Source organism: Dromiciops gliroides, chromosome 2 (genome assembly GCF_019393635.1).
Source record: "Dromiciops gliroides isolate mDroGli1 chromosome 2, mDroGli1.pri, whole genome shotgun sequence".
Classification (NCBI taxonomy): Eukaryota; Metazoa; Chordata; class Mammalia; order Microbiotheria; family Microbiotheriidae; genus Dromiciops; species Dromiciops gliroides.
Genome location: NC_057862.1, coordinates 304,541,355 through 304,564,375, shown reverse-complemented (window position 1 = coordinate 304,564,375; position 23,021 = coordinate 304,541,355). Strand labels below are relative to the sequence as shown.

The following is a 23,021-nucleotide window of genomic DNA, read 5'->3' as shown; positions in this document are numbered from 1 at the left end:
ACATTTGAAAATGGAAAGAAAAAGTCTCAAATATCTGTTTACCTTAACAATGTTTCTTCAAGCAACTTCAGAGCCTTCCAAGACTCCGTCAGTTCCTTTAATTCCCCCTGAACAAGAGCTGCTCCTTCAAGAGATGATGTCTCCATTACCAGTTGGCCATGAGCTTCAATCAAGTGCAATTGTACCTCCTTATCAGGGAATTCAGCCACCAGCCTCTGAAATATGAGTGGCTCAATGTCAAGGTTTATAGTCTATAATTAAGATACCTGCCAGTCATTCATTAGATTGGGGGTAGGGAGAGAAAGTTGATGCTTGAACCAAATAACCTTACCTTGTTAAGAGGACCAGCAAAACTAGCATGATATCTTTTCCACTGACTTAAAGTCTCTATTCAATATGTACAGATAGAACCAACTAATTGGATATGGATAGTGAAGAAGACTGTAGAAGTGTGTATGATGCCAAGGTTATAAACAAGAGTGGCAAGAAGGATAGGGGTGCCCTTAAGATAAATAGGAATGTTTGGAAGAAAGATGGCTCAGACAAGATAAGTTCTGTTTTTGACATCTTGAGTTAGGGATGCTATCTAAGTTGGAGATGTTCAGAAGGCAGTTAGTGATGTATCAGAGTGGACTCAAGCTCAGGTGAGAGATGAAGGCTAGGTATGTAGATGTGGAGTTTTCTTCATGGAGATGATAATCAAACTCATGGAAATTTTCTACAGTAAAAAACAGGATAGAGAAAAAAGGTCAAGGACAGAGTCATGAAAGCACATCCCCACATATGGGATTGGACATGGATGGTGATTGAGCAAAAGAGACCAAGAAGAAGCACTTGGATAAGGTAGGTGGAGAACCAGGAAAGAACAAATAATGTCAAAACAAGCCAGGGAGTAGAAAGTATCCAAGGGCAGGATATAGTCAACAATGCCAAGTACTATAGAGGTCAAGAAAGATAAGGTCTCAGAAAAGGCCATCAGATTTAGTCATTACAAGATTGTTAGTAACCTTGGAGAGAGTAGTTTTCATAAACAATGGAAGTATTGTGCTCAAACGCCTGATCACAAGAAGTTGGGTAGTGGCAAAGAAAAAATAAGGATTGATGGTCTTTTCTAGGACTTTGGCTATGAAAGGGAAAAAAAATATAGGATTATGGCTTGAGGAGATGTCGAGGTCAAGTAAAATATTTTTTAAAGTATGATGAAAGTATGCCAGGGAAAGAGCCAGAAAATAGGAGGAGATGGAAGATTGGATTGAGGGAGAAGATATTTGAAAGGGCAAGTTCTAGACAAGATGGGAAGGCCTGGGGCCGAAGACATAAGTAGATGGGTGGAATGAAGAAGGAATACTTTTTCCTCCAAGAATAGAAATAGAAAAATGTCTGAAGGGAACAATATATTATAACATATCATGTAAAGGTAGTGGGAGCCAGACTATGTAGACTTTAAGTCAGATCATCAGTCAAGAAACATTTAGTAAGCACCTACTATGTGGCAGGTGCTAGGTGCTAGGGATACAAAGAAAAGCAAAATACAGTCACTGTTCTCAAGGAGCTCACAGTCAAGGACAAATATTTTGTAATTTATCCTAGAATCAATAGAGATCCACTGAAGTTTTTTGAGGCGGGGGAAGATGGCATGATTGATTGGGAAATGGATAAACAAATTGTGCTACTAGTGTATTATTCTTATGCTATTATGTAAAAAATAATGTGATGAATACAGAGAAGTATGGGAAGATATAGACTGGTAGAAAATGTAGTAAGTAGAACCAGGAAAACAACATACATAGTGACTACAATGATGGAAATTTTTTAAAAAAGACAACAGAAGCTAAATTCTGTGAAATTATAATGGCCAGAAAAGATAGAAATTCTCCTCTCTTTCTTTGCAGAAGTGGTAGTGTATGGAGTACATATGTCAGACTTGGTTGATGTTTCAGATGGTTTTGCTAAACTATTTTTGTCCTCTTTATTTTTTGTCATAAGAGATATTTGGGGGTTGGGAGGTGTGATATAGAGGGGAGAATATGTTGGTAAATGTAGATGATATAAAAGCAATGTACATCAATAATTTTTCAAAAGGAAAGAGTTCAGAAGGGGACGTGGAAATAGCCAATTTTGTTACTATCATTTAAAAATTAGTAATTGGAGGGGAAGACAATAATTATGGCATTTATGGCAATCATGTACAATTACACTTTATTATTTAGCTATGTGAATATTTTCATTTGACAATTTTAGGATCTTAGATGTAGAGTTTGAAGGAACCTGCATGGTAGTTAACTCAGGATTAGGAATGTTAAGGGACACGAGTAGTATCAGAAGAGGGATTTGAACCCAGATCCTTTGACTCCAGATTGAGTATTATTTCTACTGAAGAATAAAATAAAACAAAAACTTCTGGCATAAAAAAGAAAAGAAAAATACCTCATTTTCTGCCTCTGTAAACAGCATGTAATGAAAAGAATAGTAAAATTAATCCCAGGGTCAGCTAGGTGGCTCAGTGGATAAAGCACCAGCCCTGGATTCAGGAGGACCTGAGTTCAAATCCGACCTCAGACACTTGACACGTTCTAGCTGTGTGACCCTGGGCAAATCACTTAACCCTCATTGATCTGCCAAAAAAAAAAAATCCCCATTTTCCTAAATCTAAGTCCTATCTCCACTATCAATTTTGGTTTTGTTCAGTCATTTTTTAGTTGTGTCTACTATAACTCTAACAATTCACTGAAGTTCTCCAAATTTCCTCATCTCTAAAAAGGAGATAATATTTTAAGCAGAGGCTCTGTGAAATGGGAGGTATAAGAACCAAATACGACACAGTGGAAGTGAAAAACTATCGTAAACTTTGAAGTTCCAGACACAGGGAAGAGATTTTTATTCTTTGATACATGGGACAATAGCCAGGATTCACAAACATGAGAATTGGACTTGAAAATCCAAAGGTCCTTTTCTCCCCCACCCCCAACATCCTATGGTCCCATGATGTGCTTCAGAATATCAAAGCTCACTACACAAGACTAAAAAATATCAAGAACATAGATCAGTATGAATGTCAACCAAGTCCTAGCCATTCATTTTGGGGGTGCTTGCTCATTTTGAATGAGTATTTTATATTTGTTGTAATTTGCCTTCTCCCCGCCAAAAGGGCAATAAATAATGTACTAGTCACTTGAGGATACCAGGGAACGGGGTTCTGGGCAAAATAGGAAATGCATAGGCAGTAGAAAAAGTTCAGAACGGAGAAAAGGGAGCTATATATTCTACTCCTGGTTATATATCACTGCCTCACTACCTCACTATCTAACCATGGACAGCTCACTTCTCTTTCTGCACCCAACATTTCCACATCTGCAAAATGAAGAGAACGGATTAGATCATTTCCCAGCTTCCTTCCAGGCCTCTAAGTTCATAACTCTAAGGTTCTATTGTAATAGAATTCTCTTCTACAGAAGAGATGGAAGAGAAGGATGCGGAAAAGCAGCTAAAAGGAATAGAAACAACATGAGCAAAGGGAATAATAATACCCTTGTGTGTAAGGAGGGGACCACCCAAAACCTTGAAGATAAAAGCAGGTGAAATATCTCTGGTACTGATGCTGTTAAGTTTTAAAAAATAGGAGATATTCCTTTGCCCCATTACAATATCCCTTTTTTTTTTTGGTTTTGTTTTGTTTTGTTTTTTGGTGGGGCAATAGGGGTTAAGTGACTTGCCCAGGGTCACACAGCCAGTAAGTGTCAAGTGTCTGAGGCCGCATTTGAACTCAGGTCCTCCTGAATCCAGGGCCAGTGCTTTATCTACTTCGCCACCTAGCTGCCCCCTACAATATCCCTTTGCTTAATTTAAAAGAGATTGTTACTAGAATAGAAAATTCTTCCAAAACAGAAAATGTCCTCTGGATCTTTTCCTTCTTCCCTCAGAATATTGTACTAGAAAAACTCTTAAGTTTCTTTTTGGTACTAACATTTTATGTTCTATTGTTCCATCCTAAAGTCTCCTTCAGCTCTAACATTCTGTGCTTGACCATCTTTAGATCCTTTCCTGCTATAACATATTATATTCTATATTCTAATATTCCATGTTGTAAGATTCCTTCTAGGCCTAATGTTCTAGGTTTAAATTCCCTTTCCAGAACTAACATTCCCTGAATCTATGGTCTCATGTTTCATGTTCTAAAGTTTTTTGCACTCTAACATTCTCTGATTCCACCTCTTTCAAAGAGAATCATATTGCTTTAGCTGGTCAAGAAGACAAGCAACTTCATTTAGAAAGAGAAATTTGGGATTTTAACTTACATTGTGAACATAATCCAAAATTTAGTTCTACTCATCCACCTGTGAAATCCTCAGCTGATCCTCAGTTACTTCAACCATAGAATTATGTTATTCAAATTTAACTCAAAATCCAAAGAAGTCATAAGGAAAGCTCACTGATAAACAGAAGTGACTCCAACTCGATTCTCTACCTACATCAAGAGTCAGCTCACTTGCACTCTGGTTTTTCAAAACTATGTTCTAATCCTCTGCAGCTTGGCTTTCCAGTAAGTCAAATACTATTCCTAAGGAGAAAGTCGACTTACCTCAATATCTTCTACAGACTGGCCATCCACCTTCCACTGGTCTTTATCCCCTTGGTAGGATTCCAGCTTTTGTTTGGCCAACCCAATCCACTGCTGGAGCTCCCACAGTTTGTGATTGAATGTCCACTGCTCCCGAACATGCTGCTGCCTTTGTTCCATAGTTATCTACAAAACCAGGAGGGCACCTAGTATATGAGTACCAAGCTTCGACAAGTAGCCAGTTTATAAAGATAAAGAGGTAATAAGGAGGCAGCTGGGTGGCACAGTGGATAAAGCACTGGCCCTGGATTCAGAAGGACCTGAGTTCAAATCTGACCTCAGACACTTGACACTTACTAGCTGTGTGACCCTGGGCAAGTCCTTTAACCCCCATTACCCCGAAAAAAAAGAGGTAATAAGGGGAACAAGATATCCTAACTCTGCCTTCTAATTCATTCCATGGCTGAGGCAGCTAGGTAACAGAGTGGATAGAGCGCTGGGCCTGGAGTTAGAAAGATCTGCATTCAAATCCAGTCTCATACACTTAACTTCTGCTGGCCTTAGTTTTCTCAAGTGTAAAATGGAGATCATAATAGTACCTTCCTCCCAGGTTTGTTGTTAGGATCAAGAGATTGAATGATATAGGTAAAGTACATAGCACAATGCTCGACACATAGTAGGATATTAATAAATGCTTGTCCCTTTCCTTCCTTCTCCTCTTCCTACCACCTCCCCTCCCTTTTTCTTCCTTTTTTGTAACTACTGGCTTAGCTTCCAAATATATAAAATGAGAAGGTCACCAGAAGAACCCTAATGTCTGTCTGTCTGTCTCTCTTTTGGCAGGGCAATGAGGGTTAAGTAACTTGCCCAGGGTCACACAACTAGTAAGTGTCAAGTGTCTGAGTCCAGATTTGAACTCAGGTCCTCCTGAATCCAGGGCCCGTGCTTTATCCACTGTCCCATCTAGCTGCCCCCACTAATGTCTCTTAAAGATATGATATTCTGGGGTAGCTCGGTATTCAACTGAACTTCTTATTTTTCAAATTTCTCATGTTACTAAATAACAATAATATTTCTATAGTACTTTAAGAGTTATAAAGCATTTTCTTCACAATAACCTCGTGTCATGTCTCCTGTATCTTTCAACTAAGACACTCAGTCCCTTACTTGTGAAGCATCTAATATGTGCTAAAGAATGGGTACAAAATCAATAAATGAAACAATTCCTACCTTAAAGTAATCTAGAAGCACTTGTTAAGTGCCTATTTTGTGGCCAGCACTGTGCTAAATGCTACCAGATAAGGTCTGGAATCAGGTCTTTTCTTTCCTTCTTGTCTCTTCGTGGAATCTAGGGCATGAGTCTATAGCACACGGACTCAGCCAGCAAACTCAGAGGGACTAGTAATACCGAAGACATGGATTCATGAAAGGCAGCACAATATTATGGAAACAGCACAAGATTTAGCCTCAGGAGATGAGGGTTTAAGGCTCAGCTCTACTACACTAACTATACCCTTAGAAGAGGAGACATTTCTCTCCTTGAGCCTCAATTTCTTCATTCTTTTTTTTTTTTTTTTTAGTGAGGCAGTTGGGGTTAAGTGACTTGCCCAGGGTCACACAGCTAGTAAGTGTTAAGTGTCTGAGGCCAGATTTGAACTCAGGTACTCCTGAATCCAGGGCCATTGCTCTATCCACTGCGCCACCTAGCTGCCCCAATTTCTTCATTCATAAAGTAGGAATAATACAATTTCACCAATGATCTTCATTGTTAACTTCATCACAGGAGAAAAGCACACTATAAACTATCTATGAGCTGTGGTGGTCATCATCATCATCACCACCATTTGATCTCAGCTTGGGTTAAGAGAGACTGTGTTGCACAATTTAGAGTTTGAAAGAATCTGAGAACATAAGAATGTTGAAACTATAGAAGGAATTTTAGAACTGAAAAAAAAACTTCTTTCTGTCGTTGTTTCCTCAACATAAAATGGACCAGATGAAGTGAAATGCACAAAGACATACACTTTTGTTCTACTTCATGGTTTCAACTCCACATTCCAAGATGTGGTTAAGCTCAAGAAGAATTGAGTAAGAGAATGGGGATAATCACTAAAAATTCATCCCCACTACTGCTTTTTAAAATGTATTTTAATGTTAGAAATGTCCAATTAACAAGCATTTTTTCTTTCCTTCTCACTCCCACCATCCACAATGAAAAAAAAAAAAAAAGAAAACCAAAATTTTTCTAACAATGTTCATAGTCAAGCAAAACAAATTCCCACACTCACTCATATGACATGTTGAGTTCATGCCCTTTCTCTTGGGTAACATCCTTCATTACTGGACTGCCAAAACAATACTGGATTTGAAGCCATAAGACCTAGGTTCAAGACCCACATCTTGTAGCTTATTAGCTGTGTGATCTTGGGTTAAGAGCAGGGCCTGTCTTTTACTTTTCTTTTTATCTCTGGTGTTTAGTACTGTAACAATTGGAAAGATGCCACCTGCTGGAGACTTACTGTAGAAAAGCTCCACCACGAGGTGAAGGTCTCTGAGGGCAAGACCTTTCTTTGGCATCAGGAAGTAACGTTTGCTTGTGGGAGGAAGAAGGGGGAGCCTGGCGCTCTGACACTCTCTCTTTTCTGTGGACTCTGGCGGAGAGCAGAGCTAGGAATGCTATTTCCCTTTAATAGACAGAGGAATCTAGGCCTTTCTCTCTCTCTTTACAAAATTCTTATTCTCCTTAATAAATGCTTTAAAGTCTAACTCTTGCTAAAGCTTATAATTTATTGGCGACCACTCATTAGATATTTTAGACAGTATAGCTAGAATTTTAGCCCCTTAAAGTACAGTGGCTGGTACATAAATAGGCACTTAATAAATATTTATTGACTGATTTAACCTCTGTAAGCCTCAATTTTCTCATCTGTAAAATCAGGATAAAAACACCACCTCACAGGGTCATTGTGAGGATTCAATGAAATAATACATGTGAAAGCATTTTATAAAATATAAGGCATATGTAAGTTGTTACTTTTACTGAGCTTTGATAACTTACCTCTAAAGACCTCTTCAGGGTCCGATAATCAGACAAAAGTTGACTGATTTTATGCTGGTGTTTGGGATTTGCCTGAACTAGGGGTTTCAGGTTTTCGATCTGAACTTCAAGCCCTTGCAAGTCTTCTTGGATCCGCTACAATGGAAAGAAGGAGAGAAAGTCAATCTGTTTGGCAGAATCAACTTTATTATGTGGAATAAATTAGGGTAAGGATTGGAGTAGCTTATCTGAAGGGAGGGGCAGAATTCCAAAGAGAGTAATACTTACTCTAAAGTATGAGAAATACTCTATGTTTGGTATTCAGAACATGTAGGAAGTTTTGGGTGAAGGGGTCCAAAAATATCTGGAAAGTCTAGAAGAGTGAGCCATTTATAATAAGATGAAATTGAATATGGATAAAAGTTAAGTCTTGACTTTGGATTCCAAGAATTATCTGTATAAATGTAGGATGAGGGAGAAGAGCTAGGGCATAAACAAGAATCAAATGGGATGAGAAGACATGGATGGGGTGTCATCTAAACCACCTTAAAGAAGTCATCAAATCCTTTGAAGAATTTTAATTCAAGCTCTTGATTCAAGACTTCAAGATCTCAGGTAGCATTAACATAAGAAGAATGACCAGGACAAGGGAGGTTATAATTTCAGGTTACATTCTCTGTGGTGGTCAAACCAAACCTGTCCAGTTGTAGTTAGCACATATTAAGAAAGATTCATAAAGTGAAGTGTGCCCAGACCAGGATCATGAGAAGAAAGGAAGGAAACAAGTATTTATTACTACAGTGTGCCAGGATAGCAACCAGATATCTCATTTGATCCTCACAACCCTTGGAGGGAGGGACTACTATTATCCTATTTGGAAGTTAAGAAAACTGAGGCAAACAGAGATTAAGTGACTTGTTCAGGGTCACAAAGCTAGCAGATGTCAGAGGTGAGATTCGGACTTAAGTCTGACTGCAAGCCCAGAGATCTATCCATTGTGCCACCCATCTTGTCATAGAGACTTAATTGAAGGGACTGGAGAATATTAGCTTGGAAAAGGAGAACATAATAGTAAGATAACATTAGTTATTTGAAGAACTAGCATGTAGAAGAAGGATTAGATTTATTCTGCTCCTAGATGGTAGAACTAGGACCAGTGAGTGGAAGTTACAAGGAGTGAGATGTTGGTTCAGAAAAACTCCCCAGTAAGAGAGCTGTCTAAAAGTGGAGCGGTCTGCCTTCTAAGGTAATGAGCTCTCCAATAGTAGAAATCTTCAGTCAGAGACTGGATAATTATCTTCTTTGTGAGATGTGTTTAGGAATAGGTTGGACTATTTGACCTATAAGGCCTATCCCAGCTCTAGGAATCTAGAAAATGTAGAAATAAAACTTCCTCAAAGATAGCTTGAGGGATAAATGACTTTCAGGAAATATGTTTGATGTAATTATCTGTGGTGAAAAATCCTATCTGTGATTCAAGTGATTGAGAAAACCCACAAATACCTTATGCTCACTTTTTTGTTTGTTTGTTTTGGGTTTTGTTTTTTTTTTGGTAGGGCAATGAGGGTTAAGTGACTTGCCCAGGGTCACACAGCTAGTAAGTGTCAAGTGTCTGAGGCCACATTTGAACTCAGGTCCTCCTGAATCCAGGGCCGGTGCTTTATCCACTGCGCCACCTAGCTGGCCCTTATGCTCACTTTTTATATGGAGAACAACTTACTCTCTGTGTAAAATCTACTTGTTTCTGAAATTGATACCAATAGCAATAACCTTAATTATGGCGTTCTTCAACCAGAAAATTCTTTCTAAATTAGCACTGGACTAGACCTGTTCTGACATGTTCTTAATTCATTTTGTTTACTTAAAATGGTCATAGCCCTTCCTTATTAGGAGGGCTTAACATACTTAAAATGTAATTTTGTTTGGGATTTTAAAAGACTATAGAAATTATCCACTGGAGAAAAAAAAAAAAGAAACAGAAACAAATCTGGTTGCTAGTCATAAAAAAAATAGCATTTTTGTGATATCTTTCTTAGTATCAAATGGGAAAATTTTTGAGTTAGGAAAATCTGTGTTTCTTCTCTTACTTCTGACACATACTAGTTGTGTCACCCTGGGCAAGTCATACCCTCTGATTGTGCCAGGCAATTCTTTTAAGGCTATATTAAACCACTGCTGATCTGCATGGGTAGAGGGAATTTTTACCCCTTAAGTTCTCTCTATATATAAAATTACGGTTTTGTACCCCCCAAAAAAGTTTGTTTCTTTTTTAAAAAGAAATGTTTGTGGGGACAAAGAAGAAAAGATTTAGGTGATATATGGTAGCTGTGTTCAAGTATTTGAAAGGCTGTTAAGTGGAAGGCAGATTAGACTTGTGTGACAGGCTTTAGAGGGCAGAGCTGGGAGCAAGTGGAAGAAGTCAAAAAAGGAAAATTTATGTTTGATGTCAGGAAAAATTTCTCAACAATCAAGAGTTTATCCAAAACAGAATTGGCTATTTAAAGAGGGGGTGGGTTCCCCATGCATTTGAGGTCTTCAAGCAAAGTCTAGATGAATGGGGATTCCTTTGGGGTATGGATTAGAATAGATGCCCACTGAGCTACCTTCAAGGTTCAAAAATTATATGACAATATTCATCAGTTGCATAAAACCATTCAGTTGGATAAGGAAGGTATTAACCATAGTTTGGATGGATGATCTGAAGCCTTTCATTCAGAACTAATCTAGTGATTTACTAACTGTTGTTGGATTCTTGGCTAACACACATGCCTACATTATCCTACTTACCTGCAAGCGCTGGAGTTGGGCCTGCTTACTAGGGAGGTCTTGCTGAAACTTCTTCTCTGCTTCTGCTCTGCTGTAGAGGTCGGCTAATCTCTTCTGCAGTGGTTCAAATGCAGTATCAAAGTCATTGTGCTGAGATACTGCGTTCTAGAGAAACAATGACACACACTATAAAAATCAATCCATTTCTTCACCTGAACTCTTTAACAAGATCCATGTCATGTCCAATACAAATAAGGGAGGAGGGCATGACTTCCTCAAATATTTGAAGTATTGTCATGGGGAAATGGGAACACACTTATTTTGTATTATGTTTATTTCTGTATGTGTTACATTTCCTTTGGTAGCATAGAAGCTCCTAGAGGGCAGGGACCACTGTTATTCCCCCTTTAATCTCTGTCTCCCCAGTGTCTAGAACAGTGCCTTGTGCATAGTAGGTACTTAATAAGGGAAGTAGATTCCATTCCTAATTAATGTTGGCAAGCAATAGAATGGACTACCTTTGTCATCAGAAGCTCACAATAACCATCAGCCATTAAACATTTATCAAGCATCCGCTGTGTGCCAGGTACTGTGCTAATTCTCAGTAATACAAAGAAATGCAAAAGACAGTCCCTGCTCTTAAGGAAGTCACAGTGTAATGTGAGAGGCATCTTTCAAACAACTTGAAAATAATCAATTGAGAGAAGGCAAAGAAAGACTGGGAAAGACTCTGTCCCACACTTCTCTTGCTAGGGGAAGGGGCTTGATCACTGGCTTTCTGCTCTGAGGCCTCAGGGGCTTGCTTTGCTCATTGTATAAAGTGGAACTTTAGCTGGGACTTGAAGGAAGGGAGAGCAGAGTAAGTAAAAATGATTTAGAGCTAAAAGAACTTTAGAAAAATAGTAGAAGTGAGCCCTCCCTGTCAGAGATACTTAAGAAAGTATATTCTTGCTGAAGGAGGAGGTGGGAGTAGATAATCTCTAAGCATCTAGCAAATTCTGGGGTTCTCTGACTTCTTGGCTCATTGTAGCTCCATGAATTTGCACCACAGGCAAGGCATTTTTCACTGACCTAGAACTGAGTCCTTAGTGGGAGGTGATACTTACTTGCAATTTGCTGTTTCTTTGCAAGAGACTGTTATGCAGCAGGTCTCTCTCCCTGATAGTATTGGCCACCTCTTCCAGGAGAGACTGTGCCCTTTCCTCACCAAAGACGCTGATCAGTAAATCCTTCTTCAGTTTTAACATGATCAGTTGTTCCTTCAGATGTGAGCTTTCAGCCAATGCTGCCTAAAGAACACATTTACATAGCACTTTTAAAGTTTGCAAAGGACTGTTAGTATTATTTCATGTAAGTCTCACAAAGCAGTCCCGGGATTTAGGTACTACAGGCACTCTGCCAATTTTAAAGATAAGGAAACGGGCTGAGAGAGAAGCTAATTAGACCAGGGTCACAGAGCTAGAAAATGTTTGAGACAGGATTTAAACCTAGGTCTTCCTGGCTGTCTGCCTAGGACTCTATCCACCAACCTAAAGGTCACCAAAACTTGGGTCAGTAGCAAAAACCAATGGAAACTGACTGGAGTAGATGTTTGTGAACTGATAGTGCTTACTGTTTGCTGACAGAAGGGCAGGGACAGTGACTGACTGCATATTCAGCTATTGGAATTCCCCCTTTTCTAAATTCCCAAAGCACTTATTCTATTGACTTTATAATTCTGTCCTTTTGAGCAAAACTAGATTGGGAACAATGGGTAGAAGTTATAATGAAGGGATGACTTATTTCAGCCACAATTGCTCATGAAGACCACTTTGAAGATCTCACAAGATACGGTCATTTTCTCTATAGATACTGAAAGAAACTGGTGCTTTCAAAGAACTGGACCACTCACATTCTAGATCATAGCATTTAGAGCTAAATGAGACCTTAGAAATCATCTAGACTGATTCCCTCAATTTATAGATGAGGAACCTAAGACCCAGAAGCTCTTAATGATTTTTTCATTACCAAATCTGATGGACTTTTCTGAGTTCTCATCCTTGACCAGTATGCTGCATTTGACTCTTACATACTATCGCTCCTCAGGGTTTTCAAAACTCCTGGTTTTTCGGCTGCCTGTCTGATCATTCCACAGTCCCTTTTGCTGGCTCATCATCCCCTAACTGTGGGTGTTCCCCAGAATTCTGTCTTAGGTTCCCTTTATATACAGCTCCAGTGTCTCCCCAAGCTTCGGTCTTGCAATACCAATTACCTTTTGAACATTTCAAACTAGATATTCCAGAGACATCTCAATCTCAACATGTCCAAAACAGAATTCATTATCTTCCTACCAAAGTGTTTCTTTCTTCCAAACTTTCCTAAAGATCCCACCATTATTCCAGTTTCCCAAGTTCATAATCTTGGCATTATCCTTTCCAAAACATCTTTTGTATCTGGCCTTTTCACTACTCACACAGCTAGCACCTTCAAGTAGTCATATCTTAGCCAGATCATTGAAAATGCCTCCTATTTGACCTCCCTGCCTCAAGTCTCTCCCCTCCAGTCCATCTTACATATATAAAGTGCTGCCAAAGTGATATTCCTTATGTGTAGGTGCTATTGTGATCCCAATTTTACAGTAGAGAAAAGTGAAGCAAACAGAAATTAAGTACGCAGTTATAAGTGTTTGAGATGGGATCTGAACTCGGGTCTTCCCTGACTCCAGGCCCAGTAGTCTATCCAGTGCACCACGTAGCTTCCTCTGTGCTCTACATGTGCTCTACAAATCATACAATCTCAGAGAGCTACCTATTATGCCTATGTACAGGATGATAGCAAGGAGCACTTTATTTATTAGGAGGGAAAAGCTGCTTATCTGCCCATCTCAGTGAGCTGCCTCATGTGTATTTCCTTCCAACACGAACTAAAGGAACCTAGTACAGACTTCCTCTCATGACACCATCCTATTTACCTCAATCTGTGGCAAAAACGTATGTATTGATGGGAGATCTGGGAGGCTGTCAGTGATAGCCAGAAGTCTCTGGGCCAATGCCTTCCACAGCTGGAACTCCTGAAGTGGGTGCTGAAAGTGCTGCCACAGGTCTGTCCCAGAACGATTTCTTAGTTTCGAGGAATTCTCTTTAACCCTGTAAGGATCAAAAGAAAATACAGAAGACTGTTTTAGCAGGATAGCGTTATTCACATAGCACTTCTTGGGGCTGTGAAGGAGATAGGGATACTGATCAGAATGAACATCCCTCAGCATTCTCTTCCTGGACCACAAGGAAGTGTGCCCTGGCCCTGGTTGGACAAGACCAGACTTTGATTGACAATCTAGCCTCTCCTATTCCAAAGGAGGGTGGGGGCAGCTGAATCTGTGGGAAAGATGGAGTTGAGGAACAGATGTGCAGCCAAAGAACAGTGATGCTAGTCCCAGGGCAAATAAGGAAGGGCAGCCTCTGAGACTAGCAACTATGTCAGGGGACTGAGACGACTCCCTTAGAGAACTGTGTGGGGAGAGCACTAGGCAAGAGACCCTCAGAGCTGGACTCTAGGATATGGGGTTTAAGCCATGCAAAAAATTGTTTTTTGCTGGGTTCCTGGAACCTTCTGGGCTGAGAGCAGAGGTGGTGATTTCTTAGCCTGTTTCTCTTCTTTCTGGGAGAGCATGTTTTCTAAATCTCCATTCCTAAGGGTTCACTTACTTTCCCTGTTTACTTCTAAGTATGATAAACATGGCAAGCTCCTGCACCACTAATTTATATGTATTTGTTCACAATGGTGGCATAGAGAGACAGTAGTTGGGGAGCACACAGGAGGAAAGAGTTTACAACTGTAGTGTGTGTGTGTTAAACCTGAGAAATTCTCTCACTTTGGGCTTGAGCTACAGAAAGATAATCACTGATTCATTTTTTAAAAAATACAACTTCCCAGGGTAGATATAGAAACTCAGACTCAGGTCTTTTAGGCAAATGGTCAGCTATTTTTGTCTAGGGGAGGTTACGATGAGCTGTCTGGCCTTGCAAGGTGGAGCCTTGACCTGTTCCCTTCTCGTTGCTTTTCCAAGGCTGATTTGAAAGGAAGCCAGAGGGAAGGAGCCAAAAGGATGATTGAGAAGGAGTAGTGCTGCCCTTCCTATCTCCCTCAGGAGAAGTATCCAGCATAGCCTCCAGTTCACCACCCTCACTACTGCTAAATTAACTTTTGCCAGAAGGACAGCAAGACCACATTTTCTATGGATGACATCTGTGGTCCCCACAAATCAGGAAGCCAATTTCACACCTTTGAAATGCATTGTCAGTCAGCTACTCAAAGTTCTGATGGCTGACCTTAACTCCTTGCAAATGCCCTGTTTCCCAAAGTCTGATGCTTGTATTCTTCAGTGGTAAGGTCCAAACTGCCCACTGAGAGTGAAGCCAAAGAAAAAGCTGAATGGTTGGTTTAAGCTATGGGACTCAGAGCACCACCTGTTGCACACATATCAGTACTTGAAATCTGAGGAAGTCAATGAACAGAAGGCAATTCTGAAAAATAATGCAGGTGTCTGCCATTTTTCAAAACAAAACCAAACAAGCAAAGAACACTCTTAAAAGAAATGCTGAAGGCCGAGACGTGTTGTTGCAGGGACTTTTCAGAAACAATACTAGTGACATTCAACCTGAAATATTTTAATTACAATTTGATGTTTTTATAAAATCTGCAGAAAATAGAAGGAAAAAAAACAAGACATATAGGTCATATAGGGTGTAGCACTATTTATTGTGGATGGGTGAGTGGATGGATGGATGGATGGATGGATGGATGGATGGATGGATGGATGGATGGATGGATGGAATGAGTAAGACAGAGGCATAGACAGAGACACATGAGAAGACATTTATTAAGTACTTACAATACGTCAGACACTATGCTAAAAATAGTTTCCCAAATATAGAAACCTGAGTATTTCCTGAGAACATGTAAGGGGACCATGAACACAATTTCTTAGGAGAAGGAAATAAGAAAAGGAAATGAAGCTTCTTACAGGATGGGAGGCAACAGACTGAGGAGAATGATACTCCCTTTGCTTGAACCAAAGCAGAGCCTAAGCAGAATTCACAAAGGTGGAAGGGAAGTAGGGAGAGGCTCTCAAACTTCTACGCTGAACACCTGAAAGTCACAACTTATTGTTTAACTCACATGAGCTTATGAATGATATTAGTGCCCTCAATTTTCCCATCCATGAAAATTGGGGGGCAGCAAGGTGGTGCAGTAGATAGAGCACCAGCCCTGGATTCAGGAGGACCTGAGTTCAAATCCTGCTTTGGACACTTGACACTAGCTATGTGACCCTGGGCAAGTCACTTAACTCCAATTGCCATACCCCCCTCCAAAAAAAAAAGTACATGAAAATTGGGAACAATATACTGGTTAGCAAAAGCCAGAGTGACACAGAGACAGATCTTGATTAGGTACAAGGTGGTGAGGAGGTGGAGGTGTAATCTTTTTCTTCTTCTTTTTCTTTTTGGTAAGGTAATTGGGGTTAAGTGACTTGCCCAGGGTCACACAGCCAGTAAGTGTTAAGTGTCTGAGGCCAGATTGGAACTCAGGTCCTCCTGAATCCAGGGCCGGTGCTGTATCCACTGCACTACCTAGCTGCCCCATGGGGGTGTAATCTTAATGGCTTGGTAAGCTAACACAGATTCCAGTGAGGGACCTAACCAGTAACTTCTTTACCTCACACTACTGAACTTCGTCCATAGTGATCCTCAACACCTTAACTTTCCAGCTCCTCAATTTACTACTCATTTTCCATAACCTACTCCTCAGCTATATCATAGAGATGGTCATATCATTGATTTTGTGGCTATTCCCAGGTTTATGAACTCTGAAATTCTTTCATTTGATTACAATCTTTTATTATTCCATTTCTCCCTCTTGACCCCATAACTCCTAAATCTATTCTTCATTCTCACTATGACCTCCAATTCCTCCATGCCTGAGTCCTTTCACAAGCCATTTTTCCTGCACTGGATAGAGCCTCCTCTCTTTCCCAGCTTGACTACTTGAAAAGCCAGTTCAACTCCACACTCTCCTCTATACTAGAGTCCCTTGCCTCCTAATCCCATCACCATTCATACCTTGCCAAGCCCTGACTTTGGATCACTCCCACCATCTACTACCTTTATTTCTATTCAAGAGCTACTGAATGGAACTGGGGAAAGTCATGAAACTGTGCTGACTGGGTACACTACGAATTTATTTTATATAATATCAACTGAGCTGTTACTGCAAAAATCCTTTTATACATCACTAATTGAGTCACTATTCCACTCACGAAAATTATTTTTCCAAAGCTTTTTATCCCCCCAACCTCCCATAGCATCTCTCCTCCCACCATCTTAGCAGAGAGTCTTACCTATTACTTAACTGAAAAAAATTAAGGCCATTCAATAAGAGCTTCCTCTTATCCCTTCCTCTTTATGTGACATCACTCAGATGTTTTCTCTTGCTATGACACTGGTCTCAAATGAAGAGGTATCCCTTCTCCTTACCAAGGCTAGCTTACCCCTCTCTTTGCCTGTACCATTGATTCCATTCCATCCCACCTTCTCCAGTAGATTTCTCCCTCGATCATCCCCACCATCTCATTAATCTTCAATCACATCCTCTCTTTTGGCTACTTCCCTGCTGCCTACAAACAACCTCATGTCTCCCCCATTGTTAAAAAATATCTTCACTTTGATCCATCAATCCCTACTAGCTATTATTTTATGTTTTCTCTTCCCTTGGCTAAAATCCTTGAGAAATGTGACTACAAGTGGTGTCTTCACTTCCTCTCCCTTTATTCTATTCTAAACCCGACATTTGGGCTTCTACTTCCAATATTCAAATGAAACTGCTCTCTTCAAAGTCACCAATGATCTTAAACATCCCCAAACTGTTTTTCTCAACCTTTATCAATTCTTGACCTCTACAACTTCCAACACTGTCAATCAACCTCTTTTCCTTGATAGTCTCTTCTCTCTAGGTTTTTTTGGCATTGGTTTCTCCTAGTTCTCTTTCTATAATACCAGTCTTTCTTTCATCCAGGTCGTGCCTGCTAACTATGAGTATTAACCCAGGCTCTGTCTTGGATCCTCTTCTCTTTTCACTCTCTATTCTCTTGCTTGGTGATTTCATCAGCATCCATGGATTCACTTGTCATCTCTATGCCAATGATTCAGTCAACTTATCTAATCCTAACCTTTTCTCCTGATTTCTAGTCTTATATCTCCAAATGGATATCTAGTACAGATCTTAGCATGTTCAAAAATGAATTCATCTTTTCCCCAAAACCCTCTTCTGAACTTCTCTAATACCATAGAGGGCTCTACTTCCTCCTAGTTACCCAGGCTCACAACTAAGTGTCTTCCATGACTCCTCACTTTCTCATTCCCTCATATCCAATCTGTTGATTTTCCCTTTGCAACATCGTACATACATTCTCTCTACCACCATCTTGGTGTTGGTGCTCATCACCTTGCACTTGGACTATTGAAATAGTCTCTTGGTTGGTCTCCCTTTCTCAAGTCTCTCCCCACTCTAGTCCATCCTCCACTCAGCTGTCAGATTCATCTTCCAAAAGTTCAGGTGTGAACATTTCATGTCCCAATTCAACTACTCCAGTAGCTCCCTACTGGATCAAATAAATGCAGGATCAAATAAATCTTCTTTGGGGCTTTAAAGTCCTTCACAATCTGGCCTCTTCCTACCTTTCCATTCTTCTTACCCTTTATTCCCTTTCATGTACTCTATGATCTAGTAACACTGGCCTCCCTGTTGTTCCTTGTACACAACACTATCTCTCAACTCCATACCTTTGCATTGGCAGTCCACGATGCCTGGAATTCTCTCCCTCTTTAACCCTACCTTTGATTTCCTAGGCTTCCTTCAGGACTCATCTCAAACACCACCTTCTATAATAGGCTTTTCCCAGTTTCCCCAATGACCTGAGCTTTCCTCTCTAAGGTTACCTTGCTTCTACTCTGTATATATGCATCTCTGTGGCAGGCATTTATTCATTTGTACATTGCCTCCCTAAATAGTATATAAGCTCTATGAGGACAGAGGATATTTTGGTGGTTTTGCCTATATTTTTACTCCCAGAACTTATTATACAGCCTGGTACATACTAAGCACTTAACAAATGTTTGGTGATAGATAGACACATAATGTAGCTCACACTTCTAAAACCTTAAGGTTTATAAATTTCTTTCCTCACAAAAGTCCCATGAGGAAGGTTAATATAAGTATTATCATCCTCATTTTTCAAATGAGGAAACTCAGGGCCAGAGATATAAAGTATTAATGCCCATTTATTTAATGGTTGAGGACTGGTTGAGGTCAGGAAATGTAAGCAACTGATCCATGGTTACCAGCTAGAATAAGAGCCAGAATTGAAAACCAGGTCTGCTGAATTCAGGCCAGACTCTTTCCACTACATAAGAGTGCCTCTGGCTGTTCTTTGTTAGAATCTGGCTTCAACCCCAGATTTTTCTCTTGAGGAGGCCCTCTTAGTTGTTCCAATTCATAACCTTGATTCTCCCACTGACTAAACCATCTGGTACTCAAAGCCAAGAATCACGCAATGTTACCAGTGGAAGGGACCTTGAGGTTCAGTTAGTTTAACTCCATCTTTTTTCTACTCCTTTACATAAAGGAGTTCTACAGTGTTGGGTGGGTAAGAATGCTGAACTGGCACTCACTTCATACATACCTTTGTTATGTGACTGTGTAAGTCTCTTAATAGTTATCTCAGCTTTGTTTTCTTCATCTACCTCATAGGGTTGTGAGGATCAAATGAGATAACATGTACAGAAATTTGGAAACTTTAAAGCACTATATAAATGCTAGCTATTATAACAACAACAATAAAGTTTACAAAGTATTTGCCATTCATTATCATATTTGACACAAGCATAGTTATTTTCAGCCCTATTTTACAAGAAAAGATGCTGACCAGCCCAGAGAGATTAAATATGATTTAGGTCACATCAGGATAGTTGCAAGGCCAAAGCTTTAACCAATTCTTCTGACTCCTACTCAAATGTTCCTTCCATTATCCTAGGTTGTCTGTTGTCTTTATCTTAGGTTTTTTTCTCCACAGATAGCACTTTCCAACAATATATGATTCTGTCATATTCTTTGCAGTTACTGACAAATTCTCCTGAAGCTCCAGCCCTACACTAATGATCTTGTGTTAATTCCCACAGTCCTAAACTCTATCAGATTACCACATGCAGCATTTGGGTGAATATAGCTGGGACTGGTATGGAAATTTCTTATTCTTATCTTTCAAAAAATTCCAAAGATGTCATGCTCACGAAACACACCTTGACTCCACTATGGTGCTAAAAAGATACCAGGACAGAAATTCCGTTTTTTCCCCCCACAAGCATCTGTCTTCCTTACTAGTGCTCTATTTCCAAAACTACTTTAAAAATTTTTTTAAGAACTTTGTACTTCTGCTTATATATTAGAAGCATTCTGAGAGGTGTGTTTCCTCTTCAGGTTAGTGCCAGGGATCACATACTTCTATTTCCCTCAAACTCTACAACAGTCTCAGACTATTGTGAAAGGAGAGGAGAAGTAAGGGAAAATGTATTTCATCCTCGATCTTCCTATAAGTGTGGGATAAGGATTACTTAGAGCTCATTCATTAAGGAATTGGGAAGGGGAGTTAAGCCAAGAAGGAAGTTAAAAGGGGAGGAAAGAAGGAAGAGCTAAGAAAGGACTTCCCATTAAGATGGCTGTTTGAATGGTTTCAGAACTCGGCTCTCACACATGTATTCCACCAAAGATATATGGAGAACTTTAGACTAAATAATGACTAAGCTAACTACAGTTAGCTCATTTGTCTAGCACAGAAGAAAAGGTAGCACAAGCTGGCTGGAATAAAACATGCTGGAAGACTTCTAGCATGGACCAGAGACATGCCTAGGATGCTGAAATCTACTGTGCTCTGTACCCAAGAAGATAGGAGTACTCAGCTGAAGAAGCTATAGGGTAGGTGAAAACCTGCAATGCTTTAACCAAGAAACCAGTAGAACTCAGGTTGAGATGAACTAGGAAGAACAAAAATTCATAACCTGAAATGTTCCAGAGGGCCCTCAAGATCATAACATCCAATGATGGATGGAGGAGGCCTGAAACCTGGCAGTGCTGTGAATATGGACACATCAGAGGAAGTGAAAACAAACAGCAGGAAATTGAGGCAGCACCAACAAGGGCCCAACCACTCCATCCAAGAGTGCAGGAGACAAAACCCAGCCCTAATCCAAAGTCTTAAATCAGGACCTGGGACTAGAGATAAAAGTAAATGGAAAGACACTGGACATAATGAAGAAATGTTACGAATCCACAGACTTCCAAAAGATCAACCCAGAAAAGAGAGTAACTCAACAAGAACTATAATCAGAGGATCAGAGCAAAAAAAAAAATCACTTAGCAACAAGACTAGTAAGAATGGCTGGAAGAAATGAAGCAAAAAAGACAAAATTGTAAGTGAAATAAGAAACAAGCATACCTTTGGAGAGAGTTAAATAAGAAAAACAGAGGGTGGCATATGGGCTATAAGACAATCATATACAAGGTTAATTTATCTCCCAACAAGCTGTCATCATCCATAGAATTTGAAAGACAGGGCCATTCAGTGGGAATAGAGTTTATGTACAAGACATTACTACAGACTTGGCCAGAAGTCAGCTGTGAAGTTGTCTGTGTTAACAGATAACTAAGAAGGAAAAACATGCTGTCTGCCAGAAATCAGTACTTTAGTGCCTTTCTTACTTTTCCTTTGTGCCTTCCATAACCCTGTGAAGTAGGATTTTGTAGTTTCTATGAATTTTCTATAAAAAAAATTTTATTCCTCTTCTGGGGCAGTGGAGTGGAGGACAGATGTAAGGGAAGAGTCTGATCAAGCCATATTTCAAAAACTTTAGTACTGCATGGATATGTGATTTCACAGGTGTGGGAACTGCCTTCATTAACACAGGCTATAATTCTACTATGTCTTAGGTGATGGTCTTGGTAAATTATGGCGGCCAAAAAAAATCTCACTTTCCAGTCAGCCTGGAAATGAGCTTCTCAGAACCTAGCTGGGTTGATTCTCAGATGATAGACATATGGATAGTCACAAGACCCATGTTTGAAGCATTTTCAATACGTGTGCTCCACTGGCATAGCCTTTGAGAACCTCTCTGCCTGAGATCTTTGCTAAGCAAGTTGGCTTAGGTAAAGTCTCAAACTTGGACCTTGAACCATTCAAACTCATAGAAAAGAATGAAGAATATTAAAGTTAGAAGGGAGAAGTGTCATGGTTCATTGGAATGAACCAGAGGACCTGGGTTCAAATGCCACCTCTGATGTTTATTACCCATATAACCTTACAAATCAATCCCTGGGATTCAGTTTCCTGATCTATAAAAAGAGGCATTTGGACAAGATGACTTTGAGGTCCTTTTCAACTCTGAATCTATGACTTTATAACCTTAGAATCATAAAGTATTAGAGTTGTATGGATTCTAGAGATAGAGCTACATCCAACTACCTTATTTTAGTGATGAAACTGAGGGCCAGATTTGTCATAGGTCAAATATTTATCCAAGGTCACTACTTAATCATCATTACATTTCCATAGAGCTTTAAGATTTACAAAATACCAATAAAATATCTATATGGGAAAAAAAGATTTACAAAATACTTTCATCACAATTATCCTGTGAGGGATATTATGCAAATATCATTATCCCCATTTTAGATGGGGAAATAAACTCAGAGAGTTAAGAAAACTCTCTATAGTAAGAGTTTGAAACTGGATTTGAATCCTGGTTCCCTTACTCCAGAGCCAGCACCCGAAAGGATGTCCTGTCATTTTCCAGCTAAAATGAAGAAAACTTGCCAACAAAATTCTCCCATCCTCAAAAATGTGCAGCAGACTTTTGGCTTCTGAGACTTGCCCATCAGTACAATAAAGGTCCACAAATCTACACACAGCTAAAATCTGCTCTATTAGGTTCCCATATATCATGCTTAAGCATGAACAGCAGGGAACTGAAGAGGCAGGATTAATAAAGGGTGCTGAACAGTGTGGGAGGTCAGAGATAGGAGAAAGGCTGAGTTAGTTTCTACATCTAATGTTTGCATCTGAAGTTTGTGTACTGAAAATCCATAACAATTACATATATATAATATATCATATCTTTCTATCTATCTATCTCATCTAGTTCTAGAGGCAATAAATATCTCCATATGGTGAAAAGGGCACTAAGCTTGGAGTCAGAGGGACTGGGTTTGAGGCCAGTATTGTCCCCCTACTAGATGCTATAAGAGCAAATCACTTAACCTCACTGGCTTCAGTTTCCTCATCTGTAAAATGAAGGCAGGGGCAGCTAGGTGGCGCAGTGGATAGAGCACCGGCCCTGGATTCAGGAGTACCTGAGTTCAAATCCGGCCTCAGACACTTAACACTTACTAGTTGTGTGACCCTGGACAAGTCACTTAACCCCAATTGCCTCACTAAAAAAAAAAAAATGAAGGCAGCACTTATATTACCTCTTACTCAGGGAAACTGTAATGAGTGATTTGTAAGCCTTAAAGTTCTACAGAAATGTAGGTTATCATTATTTTCTAGGCCAACCCCATCACTTCACAGATAAAAGT

General features: G+C 39.7%; 1 protein-coding gene across 1 annotated transcript in view; it reads right to left on the bottom strand.

Moving 5' to 3' along the window:
• Positions 1 to 23,021, bottom strand: part of SYNE3 (spectrin repeat containing nuclear envelope family member 3) — a 202,886-nt gene that overhangs the window by 57,722 nt on the left and 122,143 nt on the right. The window contains exons 11-16 of the mRNA XM_043989293.1: positions 13,312 to 13,486; positions 11,468 to 11,650; positions 10,383 to 10,526; positions 7,617 to 7,751; positions 4,580 to 4,744; positions 43 to 215 (exon numbers count right to left, since the gene is read on the bottom strand). Of these exons, the coding sequence (XP_043845228.1) occupies positions 43 to 215; positions 4,580 to 4,744; positions 7,617 to 7,751; positions 10,383 to 10,526; positions 11,468 to 11,650; positions 13,312 to 13,486 (975 nt within the window). The remainder of the gene's footprint in view (positions 1 to 42; positions 216 to 4,579; positions 4,745 to 7,616; positions 7,752 to 10,382; positions 10,527 to 11,467; positions 11,651 to 13,311; positions 13,487 to 23,021) is intronic.